This window comes from Leucopleurus acutus, assembly GCF_964270905.1.
Source record: "Leucopleurus acutus genome assembly, chromosome: 15".
Lineage (NCBI taxonomy): Eukaryota > Metazoa > Chordata > Mammalia > Artiodactyla > Delphinidae > Leucopleurus > Leucopleurus acutus.
This window is the reverse complement of record NC_139157.1, coordinates 33,209,238-33,232,108: the sequence shown is the minus strand read 5'-3', so window position 1 is coordinate 33,232,108 and position 22,871 is coordinate 33,209,238. Positions and strand designations below refer to the sequence as shown.

Here is a 22,871-nt window from a genome sequence, read left to right as displayed (position 1 = left end):
CTTCATTTTAATATTATGTTGTTTTAAAACTTTTGTTGTTTTTAAATATCCTCCATTTTATGAAATAAGTGATATTTTAAATGATAGCAAGAGTAGGCTGAACGCTACTACTGAACACTATTACTTTGAGAAATAAAGAGCTAGAACTCCTGTATCAAGTCCACAAATCTCTTTCACATACATTTAATTTTTTTTTTTTTTTTTACTTTTTTCTGAGAGTTAAGATTCTGGGTACCTGTGCTATGAGTGGAGTTATGTTATCCTCACTTCAAGAATGACACAGAGTTTAAGTGACTTGCCCGTGGTCAGTTAAGTGCTGAATGGTGGGTGCAGATAGGCTGTCCAGCTGCTCCTACTCCAGCACTTCATGGTTCAAATCTTATGCTCTTTCATCACCATTATCATTAAAACACCTGGCTAGATTACATTACGTCCACAGATTGCAAGTAGTCCATGATTGTTCCTCATAGTGATATGGCTTGTATATTATTTGAAATATTCCTTCAGTTTGCAAAAAAAGATTATGTTCTAATAAAGGGGTATTCTTAGGCCATTCATTTGAAACATCTTCCCAAGGAATTAGTGTTATAAAAGTTCTCACGACTGACACTCCAAAGCATAATTAATCAGAGTAGCAGGGGAGCTAACCTCCACTCTATTTACATTTCTGTGGGCAAATAGGCTGACGTCCAAGTGAGATGTTAGGAAGTTAACAACTCTTACTGCAGCCCTAGGAATAGAAATAGGAACATCCCCAGCAAACTGCCCTCCTGCCGTCCTCACCCGTGCCTGAGCTGGGCCGGATCAGAGGAGGAACAAGTTCTGTTCCTCCTTACTTGGGAAATGAGAAGCACAGATGGCAGATAAGAACCAATGACTGCATCCAAAAAGGAACAAGAGCTTTGGCACTCCAGAGGTAATGGTTGCTGTTGTGAGATGCATGGAACTAAGTGGGAGGAGATGAAGAATGTGTGAGTTTTGAGGATTGTAAGAAGGAACTGTGGGGGGAGGTGGCAACGATCGTCCACACCTCCTGTTTTTTATTGCCAATCTCCTTTTTAATTTTCACAATACGTCCTGTTCTCATGTATCTGGAGTAAAGACAAGGGGAGATCCATGTTTAGTTAGTAGGATGGAGTTTCATGTGCCAAGCTCTCTTTGCTTGCTTTTATTGTCCATACCCCTCCACTGAGTTAGTGATTATGGGGACAGGCATCGCTGGATGGGAGATTTGGAGTATCTTTCATTATATTTTTAAATAGTGGTTTAAATAGAAAGTTGGCAGATTGAGGACTGACTGCAAAAAGCCTCATAGGATGGATTTGACAGCATTTTCTATTAAAACCAGATACATATTGAATTGCCCAAGTCCTGGTAATAATGTATGTGTCAGAAGGGCAAATCTTCAAGTACCTTTCAACCACAATTCAGGATTTTATGTTTCTGTTCAAAAAGTTGATGTCATACTAGAGCTGCCTCAAACAGTAGAGTTGTTACTTCTTTGAATGACTGACACACCAATTAGACTTCAATATCATTTCTTCACACTTAATTTCTGTAGTTATCTTTAGAGTTGCCCGTTTTTGTTGATGGCCAGAGTGCTGCACAGCTTCTTCTCTTATAGTCTTTAACTATTTCACACTACCTTGTGGAGCGCTGTGAAAAAGTCGACAGTAACCAAATTCTGTTAAAGATATGAATTGTTCTCTCTTTATGTTACTTTAATGTTTGACCTTCACATGATGATGGTTTTAACTTAGTTTTACTTTTTACTTTAAAAAAACAGCTATAAATTCTTCATATGATCTTTTCTTCTTTCACATGCTGCTGCTGACTCAATAGTGAGACACCCGATTACAAATGCTATTGATGGAAAGAACACTTGGTGGCAGAGTCCCAGTATTAAGAATGGAATCGAATACCATTATGTGACAATTACACTGGATTTACAGCAGGTATTATGCCTTTTTTTACTTTTCATTTTATTTTTTATCATTTTCCACTTTGAAATTGGATCTTGGATTTGCTATTTGTGTAGTTAGCAGTTCTTGGGTGAAAGGATACTCTTTCTTATTACCCTCCATTGTTTTCTTGATACAGTGAACAAAGGGGCTTATTCATTTAGTAAATTGCTATTTAAAAATATTTGGCATTTACTTCTAAAGCACAGCTATTTGGGTTGGCCCAGAAGTTCATTCGGTTTTTTGCATAACATCTTACGGAAAAACCCAAACTCACTTTTGGGCCAGCCCAATAAAATGAATTCGCGTGAGAGGTTTAGAACTGAACTAGGAGCTGACTCTGTTTTGGCCAATGAGAGTTAATGATAAAAATGTTGATCAATGAAATCTTACATAAATAAAATATAATAGTGCCATTTTAAAACTTTTAAAATAATAGAGTGCTGCCACTCCGCTCATGGTGGGTGTATGAAAAGGTTCTTGGATAACAGGACTCTTGAGTACATTGCCCCTCATTACTGGGAGTTGAGGAAGATGTGATGGTTGATGCTTAAAGTTGGGCCAGTAATGAGGTAACAAGCCTTGTAGTTGTATAAAATTGATGTTGGAAGTTGTTAGAGTTTGTGGTACGTAGGTATAGTGCCTTCTACCTTAATTTTTTTCTTCTTTCTGTTTACAATATTCAGGTCAGGTGGAAAGTATTCCTCAAGAATTATTTAGGCTTGCAAATAGGATGGAGTCTGGAAAAATGTTCCCATATTTTACTGTTATTCCAAATACAAAAATTTATTTGATTGACTGAAGGCTGAGACTGGAAATGTTGAACTTAGATGACTTTTTTAACTCAACCTGTTCCTCTCTCACTCTCTGGGATAGCATAGGAAAGGTACTTAGGCATTCCTCCCTGACCCAGTAGAGGCAGAGCAGCAAAGGGGCTTGGGGTTAGTGGAGAGGATATGGCTAAAATAGTTAATGACAGATACCGTAACCGCAGAGCTTGTGTTTCCACATGTGATCACAGTGGAGGAAAGCACTAGCCAGTGGGGGTTTGTCACCTTCTCAGGAGGCCAGATAGGCACCAGGCATTTCCCTAATGGATGCTGTTTGTCATCAAAAGATACGAACTACCCACTTCAGGTTTGAGGCCCATTTTGGCCAGGGTGCACATATTCAGGAATTGCAAAGGGCCAGTTAGTGGGTCTCACAGCAGATACTCTTTCCACCCATTTGGGACTCCTCAGGACTTGAGCAACAGGGTAGCAGCAGGGACTCAGTGCTGCAGCTAAACTGCCAACTGGTATGTATTTATTTCTACCCATACCAGCAGCTGAATGTCAGCCTTGAGTTAACAGTATTTCTCAGGAAATCTCAGAGCACAATCAGGGAAAGCAGGCAAACTGCTACGTTGATCAATTATGCTTTAGTTCAATGAAGTCTTATGCATGAATTTCCTGAAAATGCTAGCCTCGAAATGGACTTTATCCCTCTCTGGATAAAGACAACTTGGTCCTTTGCCAGTCACAGCAGTTGTCCCCCATCATGTGGTCGTTGAAAGTTGCAATCCAACTTTCCAATCAGGAGTGAGTCTGCTGTCTATTACCTTGGGTCATCTCCTGGGATAGGGAATCAATAAATAGTGATGGTTCATTGCTCTGGTTTACTTTCTGCCTATTCTTTTAAATCACACATGGAGCAGGAGACTCAATTGTTAATATAATTTGCACAAGTCACTTATACTACCCTTTGAGCTCAACCACAATAGCATTGGGTTGGCCAAAATGTTCATTTGGGTTTTTCTGTAACATCTTATAGAAAAACCTGAACGAACTTTTTGGCCAACCCTATGTTAACAGGCACACCTCATTTTACTGTGCTTTGTTTTATTATGCTTTGCAGATATTAGATTTTTTTTTTACAGATTGAAGGTTTGTTGCAACTCTGTGGCCAGCAAGTCTATTGGCACCATTTTTTCCAACTGATTTGCTCACTTTGTGTGTCTCTGTGTCACATTTTGGTAATTCTTGCAATATTTCAAACTTTTTCGTTATTTTATATTTGTTATGGTAATCTGTGATCAGTGAGCTTTGATGTTGCTATTATAATTGTTCTGGAGTTCACGAACCATGCCCCATACAAGGTGAACTTAATAACTGTTGCATGTGTTCTCACTGCTCACCAACTGGTCATTTCCCCATCTCTCTCCCTCTCCTTGGGCCTCCCTATTCCCTGAGACACACAACATTGAAATTATTAACCCTACAATTAATAACCCTACAATGGCCTCTTAGTGTTCAAGTGAAAGGAAGAGTTACACATCTCTCACTGTAAATCAAAAGCTAGAAATAATTAACCTTAGTGAGGAAGGCATGTCAAAAGCTGAGACAGGCAAAAAGCTAGGCCTCTTGCACCAGTTAGCCAAGTTGTGAATGCAAATGAAAAGTTCTTGAAGGAAACTAAAAGTGTTGCTCCAACGAACACACAAATGATAAGAAACCAGAATAGCATTTTGCTGACATGGAGAAAGTTTTAGTGGTCTGGAAAGAAGATCAAACCAGCCACAACCTTCCGTTAAGGCAAAGCCTAATCCAGAGCTAGGCCCTAACTCTCTCCAGTTTTACAAAGGCTGAGAGAGGTGAAGAAGCTACAGAAGAAAAGTTTGAAGGCAGCAGAGATTAGTTCATGAAGTTTAAGGAAAGAAGCTGTCTTTATAACATATAAGTGCCAGGTAAAGCAGCAAGTACTGATGCAGATCAGATGCAAGCTGCAGCAAGTTATCCAGAAGGTCTAACTAAGATAATTCATGAAGGTGGGGACACTAAACAACAGATTTTCGGTATAGATGAAACAGGCTTCTATTGGAAGAAGATGCCATCTAGTACTTTTATAGCTAGAGAGGAGAAGTCAATGCCTGGCTTCAAATCTTCAAAGGACAGGCTGACTCTCTTGTTAGGGGCTAATGCAGCTGGTGATTTGACATTAAGGCCAATGCTCATTTACCATTCCCAAAATCCCAGGGTCCTTAAGAATTATGCTAAATTTATTCTGCCTGTGCTGTGGAACAGGAAAGCCTGGATGACAGCACATCTGTTTACAAGATGGTTTATTGAATAGTTTAAGCCCACTGTTGAGAACTATTGCTCAAAAAAAAAAGATTCCTTTCAAAATATTACTGCTCATTGACAGTGCACCTGGTCACCCAAGAACTCTGATGGAGATGTACAAGGAGATTCATGTTGTTTTCATGCCCACTAACACAAGATCCATTATGCAGTCCATGGATCAAGAAGTAATTTCAATTTCTAAGTATTAGATAGTGATTCTTCTGATGGACCGGGGCAAAGTAAATTGAAAACCTTTTGGAAAGGATTCACCATTATAGATGGCATTAGAAACATTCATGATTCGTGGGAAGAGGTCAAAATATCAACATTAATGGGAGCTTGGAAGAAGTTGATTCCAACCCTAATGGATGATTTGGAGGGGTTCAAGACTTTAGTGGAGGAAGTAACTACAGATGAGGTGGAAATAGCAAAAGAACTGGAATTAGAATGGAGCCTGAAGATGTGACAGACTTCCTGCAATCTCATGATTAACAGGGAGTTGCTTCTTATGGATGAGCAAAGAACGTGGTTCCCTGAGATGGAATCTACTCCTGGTGACAGTGCTATAAAGACTGTTGAAATGACAACAAAGGGTTTAGAATATTACATAAACTTAGCTGACAAAGCAGCAGCAGGTTTGAAAAGATTGACTCCAATTTTGAAAGCATTTGGATAAAATGCTATTGAACAGTATTGCGTATTACAGAGAAATTGTTCATGAAAGGAAGAGTAAATCAATGCAGCAATGTTGTCTTATTTTAAGAGGTTGCCATAGCCACCCCAACCTTCAGCAACCACCACCCTGATCATTCAGCAGCCGTCAACTTCCAGGCAAGACCCTCCACCAGCAAAACGATTTTGACTGGCTGAAGGCTCAGATGATGTTCAGCATTTTTTAGCAATAAAGTATTTTAAAAATTAAGATATGTACATTGTTTTTTTAGACACAATGTTGTTGCACACTTAATAGGCTATAGTATAGTATAAACAAAACTGTTATATGCACTGGGAAACCAAAAATATTCATGAGACTCACTTTATTGCGATATTTGCCTTATTGCAGTGGTCTGGAATCGAGCCCGCAGTGTCTCTAAGGTATGCCTGCATTTGTTATTAAACACAGCAGCATTTTTTCCTTCTAATTTACAACTGGATGATACAATCACAGGTTTTTACTAAATCATTTTTACTCAACATACCTATCATTATTAATTCCACAGGTCAAAGAGTGCATCTGAAAACCCATTTTTCAGCGAAGCCGTTTATATTTTCCCATTTGCTTTGCATCCCCACTCATCCATTCCCCATGGTATCTTTGTTTTCCTGTTCTCCCCTCTTCCCTTTTAGTTTAATGGCCTTCAGAGGTGTGAATATTCAAGACATCTTTTATAGTTCAGTCTTCATAACAAGTGGCAGGAATCTGTTTATAAGATCAGTTTACCGGTCTCCAGAGTCTGGAGTACACCTCATGGAAGTGGCACAGATGTGTCCTCGTATGGCCTCATATCCCAGAATGGCACCCACCCATGCCCTTATTCACTTCAGCCCTCTCTTACCTCCTGTAAATCAACTCATCATGTGTTTAAGAGAAGCAGAACACAGCCTATAAAATAAAATAAATCCTTATTTCTACTTGTCTCAAGATTTTAATTTAGTCAATGATTTAATAATGTAAAAAGCTAAGCAGATTTTGTAATCAGATTTTATAAGGGAATTCCACAGACAGAAAGGGGAATTAGATCTCTTATTTAGCCTCAGGCTTTGGAGGAACAAACTGTGGAACAGGTTCTTAAACCTATTCAATTAAGGGGCAAAGCTGCAGGAAGTCATGTTACAATGCATTGGCAACAGAGAAAATGTGGACATCCTTATTATATCATTTACTTCTTACAATTAGCTGATAAGGCAGCTAGTATTATTACCCCTCTTTAATAGTTGAAGAACACTAAGACTTAGAAAAATTAAGTGACTTGGGCTTCTTACTAAAGTCTATTATGGGCAGGGCTGGGATTTCATCCGGAGTTGTATGAATCCAGAGGCCAAACTATGCCAGTATTTCCTAAACTGGGATTGGAAGACCTAACTTAGGGAGAATTTTTGGTATATAATTTCAAGGGGTCCATACATTGTTTGGGTTTAAGGAATACTGGGTTATCATCTCCTGGCTTACACAGGAGAATATAGCCAAAGTCTGTTTTGTCATAAAACAAGGACTAGATCTCTCATTTTCTACTACACTTTAGCATATCTCTAAAACAGCATAACTTTAGTCTTTTTCACCTACAGCATGAAGGATTAATAGGTTTTTCATCATAATATGAGCTATTATTCAGCTGGGAGGCAAGGGCAGTAGTTTCATAATGAATAGGTAAATATCACTAAATGTTTGTTTGTCATTCATTCAGCAAGAGGTTTGACCATTTATTAGTTCTCCTTTTTATTTTGAGATGCATGAATTTCAACAAGTGCCGGTTTTTTGTTGTTGATATATACTTGGCTCCTCTGTGGAATACTTTTAATAAGTTACTATTTTAAATAAAGTTCACCATTGGATTTCCTTGATTGAATCATTACAGATTACACTGGGAAATTTCTTTTACGTTTTATCATTCAAGATGAGCCCTAGAAAAATATAACACTTACTGAGAAGAAAGTAGGTACTTATTTTATAGATTGTTTTTAGATTTTTATTACTAAGGGATTATTAACTTTTCCCAATACTACTATTTACTCACAGCATATCTTGAGCAAATAATTTAATCATGCTGTGCCCCAAGTTCTAGATTAGTAAAATAAATATTATTATATCATGGCAAGAAATTGAAATAACGATAATAGCAATACAACAACTAAATTACATCTGACAATTACAGTTATCATAAAGACCTACTATCAGCATAATCTCAAAGAGAAGCTTAGCTGTTCCAATGATGTGTAGGCAAAACCCCAGTATAGTGGTAAATAAAAATATACATAAATTTAAAAGACAATAATAGGAAATTGAAGGTTAATAGGATGTCCAAAATAGTCCATTTTAGTCCCTTTCCAACCGGATTTTCATGATAATATATGATCTCATTTTATTACTTTTAAAAATCTGGTCATTTTTAGGGCTTCCCTGGTGGCGCAGTGGTTGAGAGTCCGCCTGCCGATGCAGGGGACACGGGTTCGTGCCCCGGTCCGGGAAGATCCCACATGCCGCGGAGTGGCTAGGCCCGTGAGCTATGGCCGCTGAGCCTGCGCGTCCGGAGCCTGTGCTCCGCAACGGGAGAGGCCACAACAGTGAGACGCCCGCGTACTGAAAAAAAAAAAAAAAAAAAAAAAAAATCTGGCCATTTTCTTAGGCTTTCCCTTTGATTTGTTTAGGAAGAAAGTTGATTGGCAAGTGGGTTAAAATACAGAGGGGCAGCTTTTTAATAGACCTTTAAAAAACGTACATTGAGTCATATTCATTCCTGGATAATCCAGGTATGCCATGGAATTAGTTATGCTCACGTGTAGGAATCTCCTTTATCTCAATACATAATTCCCTTCTCTTCCTGGTTTATCCCCCAAAACTGAAAATGCATTTATCAAGAAAAATTGTCTTACAGCTACAGAGATCAAGTTCCACATGTTCTTGACCTAAATGTTTTATTCATTGACCTTATAGAGACATATCTAGTGAGATAGGTTAACAGTTTAAAGTGAGAGTTGTGTTTTGGAGGAGGATGAATTAATATTTCTATACAAATATTGCTATACTTTTGGAATGTGTGTGAATAGCATAAAACCATTTTTCCTTGAACTGTTAATAATTAATCCCTCATATAATAATAAAGCATGAAAAAAGTGAGATAGATACAATTAATTATTATTCAGCAGGTAGAAAGAAGTATAAATGACATTCCTACATTTAATATCCCATTATCTAAATAAGGAAGATACACGTGATATATTAAAAAGCGAAACAAGATTTACATAGCTCTGGTTGAATATGGTTCTGTTCAATACAGTCTATTTGATCTGTCTCCTGGAGACAGATCTCTATGAAGGATTTAGCCCATGGCATGGTGATTAGATGTATTCCCCTGTTGTCCTTCTGGATTGAGCATTCTTGAAGGCAGAGTTCTCAGACTGTTTCTACCCACCATGGCACTCAGCATCTAGCAGGAACTCAGCAGATTTGATGAAAGAATGGTTCATGGTTGCTCTTCAAATCACTGAATTTTTTCTTGGTATTATTTGGGTCACTGCTAAATTGATGAATATAAAACTAACTACAGTGGAGATTATAATCTACACGTTCAAAATGTCCTACATGATACATCTTGTTTAGTATAGCAGAATATAATTAAATATAATATAATATAATTAAATTCTTTACCTGCTTTAGTTTTTTTTTTTAAGATCATTGATTCAATGTCACAAGTAGGATCTGTGGTTAATTAGAAAGTGTAATCTCTCTCACTAAATGAATTTGTGCTGATCTTTTAATCACTAATAAAGGTGACTACCAGCTTTACTGTCTGTATTGTGCAGAGCATTAGTTTTAATTTTCTCCCCTTCAGTCTACTTTCAACACTGCACTCACATTGATTTTAGTACCAAATTGGATCAGATCACTCCTTCCACTAAAACCCTCTAATGGCACTCAGTGGAAAAAGCACAATTACCCACAAGAATTTACCTCACCCCCTTTCATCCCTGGCCTCAATCTCCCCTCTTCAGTTGCCCCACTGGCTACTTCACTGAGTCTTGAAGTCCTTTGCACTTGCTGTTCCTTGTGTTGGAATTATTTTCCCTAATTTCCATACAGTCTGTTTCATTTCCTTTGGATTTTTATTCAAATGTCATGTTCATAGCAAGGACCTCCTTGATAATCCTATTGAAAATTACAAATCCCTCCCTATTTCCTAACCCATTTCCCTGCTTTATTTTTCTCCATAAAGTACATGGCTGTCTAACTTACTACATGTATTTTACTACAGCTCTTCCTCGACTTATGATGGAATCACATCCCAATAAACTGATTGCAAATTGAAAATATTGTAAGTTAAAAATGCATTTAATACACCAAACATCATAGCTCAGCCTAGCCTACCTTAAACATGCTCAGAACACTTACATTAGCCTACAATTGGGCAAAACCACCTAACACAGGCATACTTTATAACAAATTGTTAAATATTTCACCAGTAATTTATTGAATGCTGTACTAAAAATGAAAAACAGAATGGGTGTGTGGGTACAAAGTGGTTGAAAGTGTATCAGTTGCTTACCTTCCTGATCCCGTGGCTGACTGCGTCTTGCTGCTCACGGCCACTGCCCAGCATCACAAGAGAGCATCATACCACATATTGCTAGCCTGGAAAAGATACAAATTCAAAATCTGAAGTGAAGCATAGTAAGTCCAAGACCATCTGTATTTATATTGAATGTTGTTTATCTCCCCATTTAAAATGCAATTTTCATGAGAGTGGAGATAGTTGTTTGTTGTTTTTTTGAATTGCCGCATTCTAAGCACTTGGAATAATACACAGCATATAAGAGGTACTCTATAGATTTATATTAAATGAATAAATGATTGAATGAATAAACAATCAAAACACCAATTCATAGTGTAAGAATCATATAAAGGTGAAAATTAAACAAAGGAAGAAATATTCTTACTGTATTTCTTATGATAAAATATGCTATGCATTTTCAAATTTATGATTTCTCCTTTAAGTCTCCGGTTAAATAGCATGAAGTAAATTTTCTCACTAATCCTTTTACTAAACATGTTCTAAACTTCGGTCATATTTGTCACTCTCTGTGTGACTTTACCACATTTATAGCTTTATTTGGGAAAAGCAGATTTTAATCAATTTAACTCTTCATTTGTAACAGAGAAGTCTAGGACTGTAATTTTTTAATTGATATTTAAAAATTTCCCAGTTGAAAAAAGTAGAAGTATAAAAGGGGGAAAGTGCCACCAGAATGATGTTTAAACAAGATTCTAGACAAAAGATATTATGTATTTTGATATAAATAGCTAATAAACTAAATTCTAGCAATATCATGAAAATGTAAATGTTTTGGAGATGCAGATCCTATTTCAAATAGTGTCAAGATGACTACCCTGGAAAATGATTCTTGAAACCAGGGAATAAATTCATGAATTTTTTAAAAATAGAAATAATAATACATAATGAAAAGATCTGTTAAATATCTGTGGGAAAAGATCTGTTAAAAAATTTAAATCATACTGATTCTGTTATGCAAAGTCTGAAGAGGACTGACTAAAAGAGACTGAATGTGGGCAATTTTTCACAGCTGTCTGATGACTTTCACACATGAAACACAACTGTATTTCCTCATGTTGGTGGAATATTGTGTATTGTCCCATTTTATTCTTGAAGTCTAAGTTTTTACTTATTATATTTATATATGCTTATATATATAATTATACTTATATATAGTTATATATCATATGCACATATAAATTAGAATTTTTTCCTAGAAGTTGACTGTATATTTAAGTTATGTGATAGCATGTGTGTTTTAATTTGTAGATGATACATGTTTTCAGTATGACCCTGAGTCTTAAAAATACTAAAATGGCAAGAAGGATGAGCAAGAGGCTAAGGAGAAAGGAGGAGATATAATTTTGCCCACTTCCATTTCCTGACCTATCACTTATTAGCTCATTTACCTTAGGTAAATTGTCCTACTTTTATACTCCTCAATATGGTCATATGGAAAATGGAATCAATAGCACCACTTCTTTCTTAAGAAGATTGTTATAGGGTAAAGTGATGTAATATGGGCAAATAGCCAAGCACACTGCTACACAGTAGTTAATACTCAGTAAGTAATAGTTCCTGGCCTTCTACACTGATAATAATGCTGAGCAGGGAACAAATGGGCTAGAGTAGTAATGAGAGTGACTTGAAAAAGCAAAACAAGGGGACTTCCCTGGCAGTCCAGTGGTAAAAACTTCACCTTCCAATGCAGAGGGTGTGGGTTCGATCCCAGGTCAGGGAGCTAAGATCCCATATGCCTTGCAGCCAAAAACTAAAACATAAAACAGAAGTAGTATTGTAACAAAATCAATAAAGAGCTGCCTGGCTCGTGGCCTCCCGAGAGCAAGGTTCTTGGTGCTCTGACTGGGTGTCAGGCCTGAGCCTCTGAGGTGGGAGAGCCAACTTCAGGACATTGGACCACCAGAGACCTCCTGGCCCCACATAATATCAATCAGCGAGACCTCTCCCAGAGATCTCTGGCTCAACACTAAGACCCAGCATCACTCAACGATGAGCAAGCTCCAGTGCTAGACACCCCATGTCAAACTACTAGCAAGACAGGAGCACAACCCCACCCATTAGCAGAGAGGGTGCCTAAAATCATACTAAGTTCACAGACACCCCAAAACATACCACCGGACTTGGTCCTGCCCCTCAGAAAGACAAGATCCAGCCTCATCCACCAGAATACAGGCACGAGTCCCATCCACCAGGAAGCCTACACAACCCAGTGAACCAACCTTAGCCACTGGGGGCAGACACCAAAAACAACGGGAACTACGAACCTGCAGCCTGAGAAAAGGATTTGTCAAACACAGTAAATTAAGCAAAATGAGAAGACAGAGACATACGCAGCAGATGAAGGAGCAAAGTAAAAACCCACGAGACCAAACAAATGAAGAGGAAATAGGCAGTCTACCTGAAAAAGAATTCAGAGTAATGATAGTAAAGATGATCCAAAATCTTGGAAACAGCACGGAGAAAATGCAAGAAAAGTTTAACAAGGACCTAGAAGAACTAAAGAGAAAACAAACAATGATGAACAATACAATAAATAAAATTAAAAATTCGCTATAAGGAATCATGATGAACAACACAATAAATGAAATTAAAAATTCTCTATAAGGAATCAATAGCAGTATAACTGAGGCAGAAGAATGGATAAGTGACTTGGAAGATAAAATAGTGGAAATAACTACCGCAGAGCAGAATAAAGAAAAAAGAATGAAAAGAATTGAGGACATTCTCAGAGACCTCTGGGACAACATTAAATGCACCAACATTAGAATTATAGGGGTCCCAGAAGAGAAAAAGAAAGGGACTGAGAAAATATTTGAAGAGATTATAGTTGAAAACTTCCCTAATATGGGAAAGGAAATAGTCAATCAAGTCCAGGAAGCGCAGAGAGTCCAGAGAGTCCATACAGGATAAATCCAAGGAGAAACACACCAAGACACATAGTAATCAACCTATAAGAAATTAAATACAAAGAAAAAATATTAAAAGCAGCAAGGGAAAAGCAACAAATAGCATACAAGGGAATCCTCATAAGGTTAACAGCTGATCTTTCAGCAGAAACTCTGCAAGCCAAAAGGGAGTGACAGGACATATTTAAGGTGATGAAAGGGAAAAATCTACCGCCAAGATTACCCAGCAGGATCTCATTCAGGTTCGATGCAGAAATTAGAACCTTTACAGACAAGCAGAAGCTAAGAGAATTCAGCACCACCAAAACCAGCTTTACAACAGATGCTAAAGGAACTTCTCTAGGCAGGAAACACAAGAGAAGGAAAAGACCTACAATAACAAACCCAAACAATTCAGAAAATGGTAATAGGAACATACATATCAATAATTACCTTAAATGTATTGGACTAAATGCTCCAACCAAAAGACATAGACGGATGAATAGATACAAAAACAAGACCCATATATATACTGTCTACAAGGGACCAACTTCAAACCTAGGGACACATACAGACTGAAAGTGAGGGGTTGGAAAAACATATTCCATGCAAATGGAAATCCAAAGAAAGCTGGAGTAGCAATTCTTCTATCAGACAAAATAGACTTTAAAATAAAGACTATTACAAGAGACAAAAAAGGACACTACAGAATGATCAAGGGATCAATCCAGGAAGAAGATAATAACAATTGTAAATATTTATGCACCCAACATAGGAGCACCTCAATACATAAGGTAAATGCTAACAGCCATAAAAGGGGAAATCGACAGTAACACAATAAGAGTAGGGGACTTTAACACCTCACTTTCACCAATGGACAGATCATCCAAAATGAAAATAAATCAGGAAACACAAGCTTTAAATGACACATTAGACAAGATGGACGTAATTGATATTTATAGGACATTCCATCCAAAAACAACAGAATACACTTCTCAAGTGCTCATGGAACATTCTCCAGGATAGATGATATCTTGGGTCACAAATCAAGCCTTGGTAAATTTAAGAAAATTGAAATCGTATCATTTCTGACCACAATGCTATGAGACTAGATATCAATTACTGGAAAAAAACTGTAAAAAATACAAACACATGGAGGATAAAAAATACGCTCCTAAATAACCAAGAGATCACAGACGAAATCAAAGAGGAAATCAAAAAATACCTAGAAACAAATGACAGTGAAAACATGACAACCCAAACCTATGGGATGCAGCAAAAGCAGTTCTAACAGGGAAGTTTATAGCATTACAATCCTACCTCAAGAAACAACAGATGTCTCAAATAAACAACCTAACCTTACACCTAAAGCAATTAGAGAAGAACAGAAAAAACCCAAAGTTAGCATTAGGAAAGAAATCATAAAGATCAGATCAGAAATAAATGAAAAAGAAATGAAGGAAACTTTAACAAAGATCAATAAAACTAAAAGCTGGTTCTTTGAGAAGATAAACAAAATTGATAAACCATTAGCCAGACTCATCAAGAAAAAAAGGAAGACTCAAACCAACAGACTTTGAAATGAAAAAGGAGTGGTAACAACTGACACTGCAGAAATACAAAGGATCATGAGAGATTACTACAAGCAACTCTATGTCAATGAAATGGACAACCTAGAAGAGTTGGACAAATTCTTAGAAAAGCACAACCTTCTGTGACTGAACCAGGAAGAAAGAGAAAATATAAACGGACCAATCACAAGCACTGAAATTGAAACTGTGATTAAAAATCTTCCAACAAACAAAAACCCAGGACCAGGTGGCTTCACAGGCGAAGTCTGTCAAACATTTAGAGAAGAGCTAACACCTATCCTTCTCAAACTCTTCCACAATATAGCAGATGGAGGAACACTCCCAAAGTCATTCTATGAGGCCACCATCATCCTGATACCAAAACCAGGCAAAGATGTCACAAAGAAAGAAAACTACAGCCCAATATCACTGACGAACATAGATGCAAAAATCCTCAACAAAATACTAGCAAACAGAATCCAACAGCACATTCAAAGGATCATACACCATGATCAAGTGGGGCTTATCCCAGGAATGCAAGGATTCTTTAATATACACAAATCAATCAATGTGATGCACCATATTAACAAATTGAAGGAGAAAAATCATATGATCATCTCAATAGATGCAGAAAAAGCTTTTGACAAAGTTCAACACCAATTTATGATAAAAACCCTCCAGAAAGTAGGCATAGACGGAACTTTCCTCAACATAATAAAGGCCATATATGACAAACCCACAGCCAACATTGTCCTCAATGGTGAAAAACTGAAACCATTTCCACTAAGATCAGGAACAAGACAAGGTTGCCCACTCTCACCACTATTATTCAACATAGTTTTGGAAGTTTTAGCCACAGCAATCAGAGAAGAAAAGGAAATAAAAGGAATCCAAATTGGAAAAGAAGAAGTAAAGTTGTCACTGTTTGCAGATGACATGATACTATACATAGAGAATCCTAAAGATGCTACCAGAAAATTACTAGAGCTAATCAGTGAATTTAGTAAAGTAGCAGGATGCAAAATCAATGCACAGAAATCTCTTGCAGTCCTATACACTAAATGATGAAAAATCTGAAAGAGAAATTAAGGAAACACTCCCATTTACCACTGCAATAAAAAGAATAAAATACCTAGGAATAAACCTACCTAAGGAGACAAAAGACCTATATGCAGAAAACTATAAGACACTGATGAAAGAAAGTAAAGATGATAGAAAGAGATGGAGAGATATACCATGTTCTTGGATTGGAAGAATCAACATTGTGAAATTGACTATACTACCCAAAACAATCTACAGATTCAATGCAATCCCTGTCAAACTGCCAATGGCATTTGTCACAGAACTAGAACAAAAGATTTCACAATTTGTATGGAAACACAAAAGACCCTGAGTAGCCAAAGCAATCTTGAGAAAGAAAGGCAGAGCTGGGGGAATCAGGCTCCCTGACTTCAGACTATGCTACAAAGCTACAGTAATCAAGACAGTATGGTACTGGCACAAAAACAGAAATGTAGATCAGTGTATCAGGATAGAAAGCCCAGAGATAAACCCACACATATGGTCACCTTATCTTTGATAAGGGAGGCAAGAGTATACAATGCAGAAAAGACATCCTCTTCAATAAGTGGTGCTAGGAAAAGAGGACAGGTACATGTAAAAGAATGAAATTAGAACACTTCCTAAAACCATACAGAAGAGTAAACTCAAAATGGATTAAAGACCTAAATGTAAAGCCAGAAACTCTAAAACTCTTAGAGGAAAACATAGGCAGAACACTCTATGACATAAATCAGAGCAAGATCCTTTTTGACCCAGCTCCTGGAGAAATGGAAATAAAAACAAAAATAAACAAATGGGACCTAATGAAACTTCAAAGCTTTTGCACAGCAAATGAAACCGTAAACAAGATGAAAAGACAACCCTCAGAATGGGAGAAAATGTTTGCAAACAAAGCAACTGACAAAGGATTAATCTCCAAAATATACAAGCAGCTCATGCAGCTCAACAGCAAAAAAGCCAACAACCCAATCCAAAAATGGGCAGAAGACCTAAATAGACATTTCTCCTAAAAATATATACAGATTGCCAACAAAGACATGAAAGAATGCTCAACATCACTAATCAGCAGAGAAATGCAAGTCAAAACTACAATGAGGTGTCACCTCACACCAGTCAGAATGGCCATCATCAAAAAATCTACAAACAATAAATGCTGGAGAGGGTGTGGAAAAAGGGGATCCCTCTTGCACTGTTGGTGGGAATGTAAATTGATACAGCCACTATGGACAACAGTATGGAGGTTCCTTAAAAAACTAAAAATAGAACTACCATATGAACCAGCAATCCCACTACTGGGCATATACCCTGAGAAAACCATAATTCAAAGAGAGTCATGTACCACAATGTTCATTGCAGCACTATTTACAATAGCCAGGACAAGGAGGCAACCTAAGTGTCCATTGACAGATGAATGGGTAAAGAAGATGTGGCACATATATACAATGGAATATTACTCAGCCATAAAAAGAAACGACATTGAGTTATTTGTAGTGAGGTGGATGGACCTAGAGTCTGTCATACAGAGTGAAGTAAGTCAGAAAGAGTAAAATAAATACTGTATGCTAACACATATATATGGAATCTAAAAAAATATATTTTTGAAGAACGTAGGGGTAGGACAGGAATAAAGACACAGACATAGAGATTGGACTTGAGGATATGGGGAGGGGGAAGGATAAGCTCTGACAGAGTGAGAGAGTGGCATTGACATATATACACTACGAAATGTAAAATAGATAGCTAGTGGGAAGTATCGCACAGCACAGGGAGATTAGCTCCGTGTTTGTGACCACCCAGAGGGGTGGGAAAGGGAGTGTTGGAGGGAGACATAAGAGGAAAGAGATATGGCTGTATATGTATATATATAGCTGATTCACTTTGTTTTACTAACTTTCTGTTTTACAGCAGAAACTAACACAACATTGTAAAGCAGTTATACTCCAATAAAGATGTTAAAAAAACAAATAAATAAAGAGTAAAAAAATGGTCCACGTCAAAAAAATCTCCGAAAAAGAAGCAAAATTAAAGCTGGTTTAATAGTTCTAAAACAGCTTAATTACTGACATATTTGAAGGTTACCTATAAGTTTCACTTGGCCTATAACTTAAATAAAGTATTGATTCAATATATATTCAGTTTTTATGAAAATTAATATTTATATAGAGAAAGCCCCAAAAGGGTCATTTGGGTGATGAAACTTTTTTTAACACCTTCTGTACTATTTTGTTGTTGTTCTTATATCCTCCTGATTACTTGAATTTTTAATCATTAAGAAGTAAACGTATTCATTACTAGTATGTTCTTAAAAACTTTTTCCTCCTGGTATTATTTCATTTACATCCCCTTTATTTTGTTATCATTTGCATGTTTATTTTTTTCTGTCTTTTTATTAATTTCAACTTTTCTGCCACTTTCCATTTGAAATATGTTTCTTATAGACAGCATATAGCTGAATTTTGATGTTTTAACTAGACTGATAATGTTTTTATTTTAGAAGGAAACATTTATTTTCCATGTATATGTGTATTTCTAACATTTTTATTGAAGGGAAGCATGTGTATGAAAAAGTTGACAGATCATAAGTGAAAAGCTTGATGAATTTTCACAAATTGAACCTACCTAAGTAACCAATACCCAGATCAAGATAACCAGCAACCCAGAAACTAACCTAGGACCCTCTTGGAGCCATTCTGTGCCTCTCCCTGTAAAGATAATCAGTATTCTAACTTCTTTTCAATGCTGAAAGCCTTTGGCCTCAGGCATTTTCTCTGTGGATAGAGTTTTAGTTATAGATCAATATCTATAATAAATGTGGGACTCTTCAGAGTTTTTATTTCTTATTTTGTCTGGTTAGTTGAGTCAGACTTTTCAAAAAATTCATCCATTTCCTCTCCATTTTCAAATATACTGGCATGAAGTTGTTAATGATATATCAGTATTAACTTTTTAATATATAAGTGATCTGTGGTGATGCCTCTTTTTTTTTTTTTCATTCCAAATACTGTTTGTGCAACCTGTTTTTAAAGCTTTAACAGGTTTTTAAATAATTTTATTACTTTTTGAATAGTCAGCATTTGGCTTGGTTGTTTTTCTCTCTTTTTAGATTACTACATTGCATTGAATTCTGTGTTTATGTGTCTTGTCTCTTCCTTTCTAATTTTTTAAATTTTAGTTTACTTTTTTTTTCTATCTTCTTGAATGGATACTTAAATTATTAATATTTCAGCCTTTCTTTTCTCCAAATGTATTTATTTAAGGGTACATATTTGTCTCTATACATGGCTTTAGGTGCATATTATAAATTTGAAATTTTGCATTATCATTTATTTAAAAGTATTTTCTAATTTCCATTATAATTTCCCGTAATATATGGATTATTTGGAAGTGAAGTACTTCATTCCTGAACTATTGAGTGTTTTTCTCATCTTTTTGCTGTTGTTATTTTTTCTTACTTAACTTCACTGTGATCATTATATTTTCAGTTCTTTGAAATTCAAATTTTTGAAACTCATTTTCATTTAACATTTGGTCACTGACATTTGTGCACTTAGGAAGAATGTGGATTCTGTAGTCATTGGCTGCAGTTTTATGAATATATCAGTAAGTTTTTGTTTATATATATTGAAGCTATTTTATTAGGGCATACAAATTTAGGATTTGAGCTGTATTAACCCTTCTTTTTAATAGTACCATTGCTAGCAGTAATTCTATCTTTAAGATTTACTTTTGTAGCTTCACAAGCTTCCTTTTTGTTAGTGTTTACATAATATTGCTTTTTCTGTTTATTTTGGGGTCTTTATATTTAAGGAGTACCTGTTTTGAGCAGTATGTAGTTGAATTGTTTATTTAACAAGTCTGCTGATCTTTGTCTTTAAATTGGATATTTAATTATTTGCGTTTAATATCATTATTAATATTTGGGTTCAAAGTGACATATTCCCATTTGTTTTCTATTTGTCTTATTTTATATTTTTTCCTCTGACTTTAGTTCTTTTGGATATTAAAGATTTTCCCCCATTTAATTATTCTATTTCTCCTTTCATTAACATGTGTTCTGGGCAGTCTTTTATTACTTGTATTAATTATAATATTACAGCATAAATATTATAGCATGTATTTTTGATTTCAGAACTTGCTATAAATTGGTACTTTCATCACTTCCCAGACAAGGCAAAAGACCTTATAACATTTTAACTCTACACTCTCCACCCACCCCCAGCTCTCCCCTGTCCCAGTCAGATTTTCACCCATAGTTCTGATGTGTTTAATTCTATGTATATATTAAGCTCCATAAGAAGTAACTATTACCATCATAAAGAGGCCATATTCGTTTAATTTTAAACACGTTTTACTTTTTCTGTTGCTTTTTGTTTATTCTTTTATTAGTTACTTCCATATAAGGTCATTTCCCTTCTGACTTACTTTTCAATGACAGTTTGCTGGTGAAAAATTCGCTCAATTTTTTCCTGAAAGTGTTTATTCTTCCTTTATTTTTTGACTTATATATTTCATTAGGAATAAAATTCTAATTTGGAAGTTTTTCCAACACTTTAACAATTTTATATCATTATTGCCTGGCTTTCATAATTTATATGAGGTCAGTGAAAGACATTGCTTCTCCTTTGAAAGTAAGGTGTCTTTTTGCCTTTGAAGATTTTATTTCTTTGTCTTTGGTGTTCAGAGACACCTGTGTCTAGGAGTGATTTTATTTGTATAAATACTGGTTGGGACTCAAAAGCTTCTGTATTCTATGGGTTGATGTATTTCACTGGTTTTGGAAAATTCCCAGCCAGTATTTCCTCAAATGTTCCTATCTACATTCTCTCTTCTATTTGTGGGATTCCAGTTACATATTTTATGCTTTTCCTTATTTTCTTCTTTTCTCTCTCTCTCTCTCTCAAGGCTTCTTTAGTCTATACATTTTCAGGTGACCTATTTTTCAGTATATTAATGCTTTCTTTTGTTGGATCTAATCTATTAAACACATTTACTCAACTCTTAATTTCAATAATTCTATTTTTCAGTTCTAGAATTTCCATTTGATTCTTTTAAAAAATAGATTCCAGACTACTTCTTTATTTAGTCATCTGGAACACATTAATCACAGTTTCTTTTAATTATATGCCTGATAACTAACATTTGAAACACCTGTGAGTCTTTTTCTATTTTCTTTTTCTCCCTTCTTGGTTTACTGATTCATGGAAGGCTTGGTAGTTTTGTTTTTGTTTTTTTAAATTAAATAATATACATTGTATCTGAAAATTTGTAAAAATTCTCTTAAATGAATTTATTTTCATTCTGGCAAGAGTTAGAGTAGGACCAGATTGCCTTGATTAAATCAGCTATTTAGATTTTTGTGGCTTGATCAAGGATTCTGATGGCTATTTCTGGTTTGCCCTTATTTCTAGGGGTAGACCTTCAGGGTTCATAATTGAAGCCTTTTCTTGCTCTCTTGGCAGACTCTGAACTTTCAATTTTGTCTTCTCAGCTCTGTGAGACTTACGAAAGATCTGCTTAGCTTTTCACTTCTTATGAGTTAATTTTTGCATGGTGTTTATCTTCTGGCTCCTTCACCACTTAATTTGGCAAATCTCTTGAAGTCAAAAGCTGAGCAGAACGTAGGATTCATTTCTCTGTGGCTCATGGGCCTTCACATCCTAGCTGACTTTATAGCCATGAACTTCAGTGTTCATCATCTCATCCTGAGAGAGTGATGAAAGCTCTAGGATGTAGCTTCCTGTAAGAATACCCTGAGAGGAAAATGGCCAGCTCATCTTTATTTGTATCTCTTTAATCAAGTCTGGCTGCTTTGCTTGCTCTCTGATGCCTTCAAACAGCTGTTTTTAGTATTTTATTCATCTTTTATAGTTCTTCTACTTGAAAGAAAATGTGTATTTGTTTTGTTTATAGTTAAAAAATGAGAATATTATCTGATAAGAATTTGGGGGGGTTCTTTTGGTGAATTTAAGGAACAGTTTCAATTATTGCTTCAATATTAAAATATACTAAATATTGGAATATTTTGATGGGTTATGAAGAAAGCAAGAAAGCATATTTAAAACTGGGATCATCCTGAAAAATCTGAGATGCATGAAATTGTCATCTAAAGTAATACTAATCAAAGTAGGGGCATGATCCTCAGTAGGAAGCACCATGCCCCTTATGGTATATGCCCTGAATAATACATAAAGAAAATCATTTAACAATAATACACTTGAAAAATATTTATTGAGTAACCACTACTTGATGGGCACTGTTCTAAGCCTGAAAGTCTGGCCATGAAGGAGACAGAAGTCCTTGTTTTCCAAGATTTTACATTGTAATTGCAGGGATAGAGAGGGTTGCTACAGAGAGAGAAGGGACATGGAAAATCAAATAAATAATGTAAAATAGTGAAAATGTCATGGAAAAAACAAAACAGGATAATATGATAGAGAGTAATAAAAGGTGCTACTTTATTTGTATGGTTTATCTATGTTTTTAAAAAATATTTATTTATTTATTTTTGGCTGTGTTGGGTCTTAGTTGTGGCATGCGGGATCTTTCACTGTGGTGCTTGGGCTCCTCCCTAGTTGTGGTGCATGGGCTTAGTTGCCCAACAGCATGTGAGATCTTAGTTCCCTGACCAGGGGTTGAACCCGCATCCCATGCATTGGAAGGCGGATTCTTAACCACTGGACCACAAGGGAAGTCTCTATGTATTTTTAAGAAAGTGATATTTGGGCTGAGAATTGAATAACAGAAAGTGCCAGTCATGAAAAATGCTAAGTAAATTTTATACCAGGCAGGAATAAACTTGGTAGGCTGAGGAATTAAAAGAAGGTCAGTGTGGCTACAGCATAGTGATGAAGAGCAAAGGTTTTATGAGATGATGTCTGGGACATATCCAGGTCTACTTAGAGTAGGAGGGAGTTGTCAATCACCATAAGGAGCTAGATTTAATTCTGAGTGTAATGAGAGACCTACGGTGGGATGTAAGAAAGGAATAATGTGATTTCATTTA

General features: G+C 36.0%; 1 protein-coding gene across 1 annotated transcript in view; it reads left to right on the top strand.

Moving 5' to 3' along the window:
* LAMA2 (laminin subunit alpha 2) overlaps window positions 1–22,871 on the top strand; it is a 603,102-nt gene that overhangs the window by 160,808 nt on the left and 419,423 nt on the right. The window contains exon 3 of the mRNA XM_082855622.1: window positions 1,843–1,955. Coding sequence (XP_082711748.1) covers window positions 1,843–1,955 — 113 coding nt within the window. The remainder of the gene's footprint in view (window positions 1–1,842; window positions 1,956–22,871) is intronic.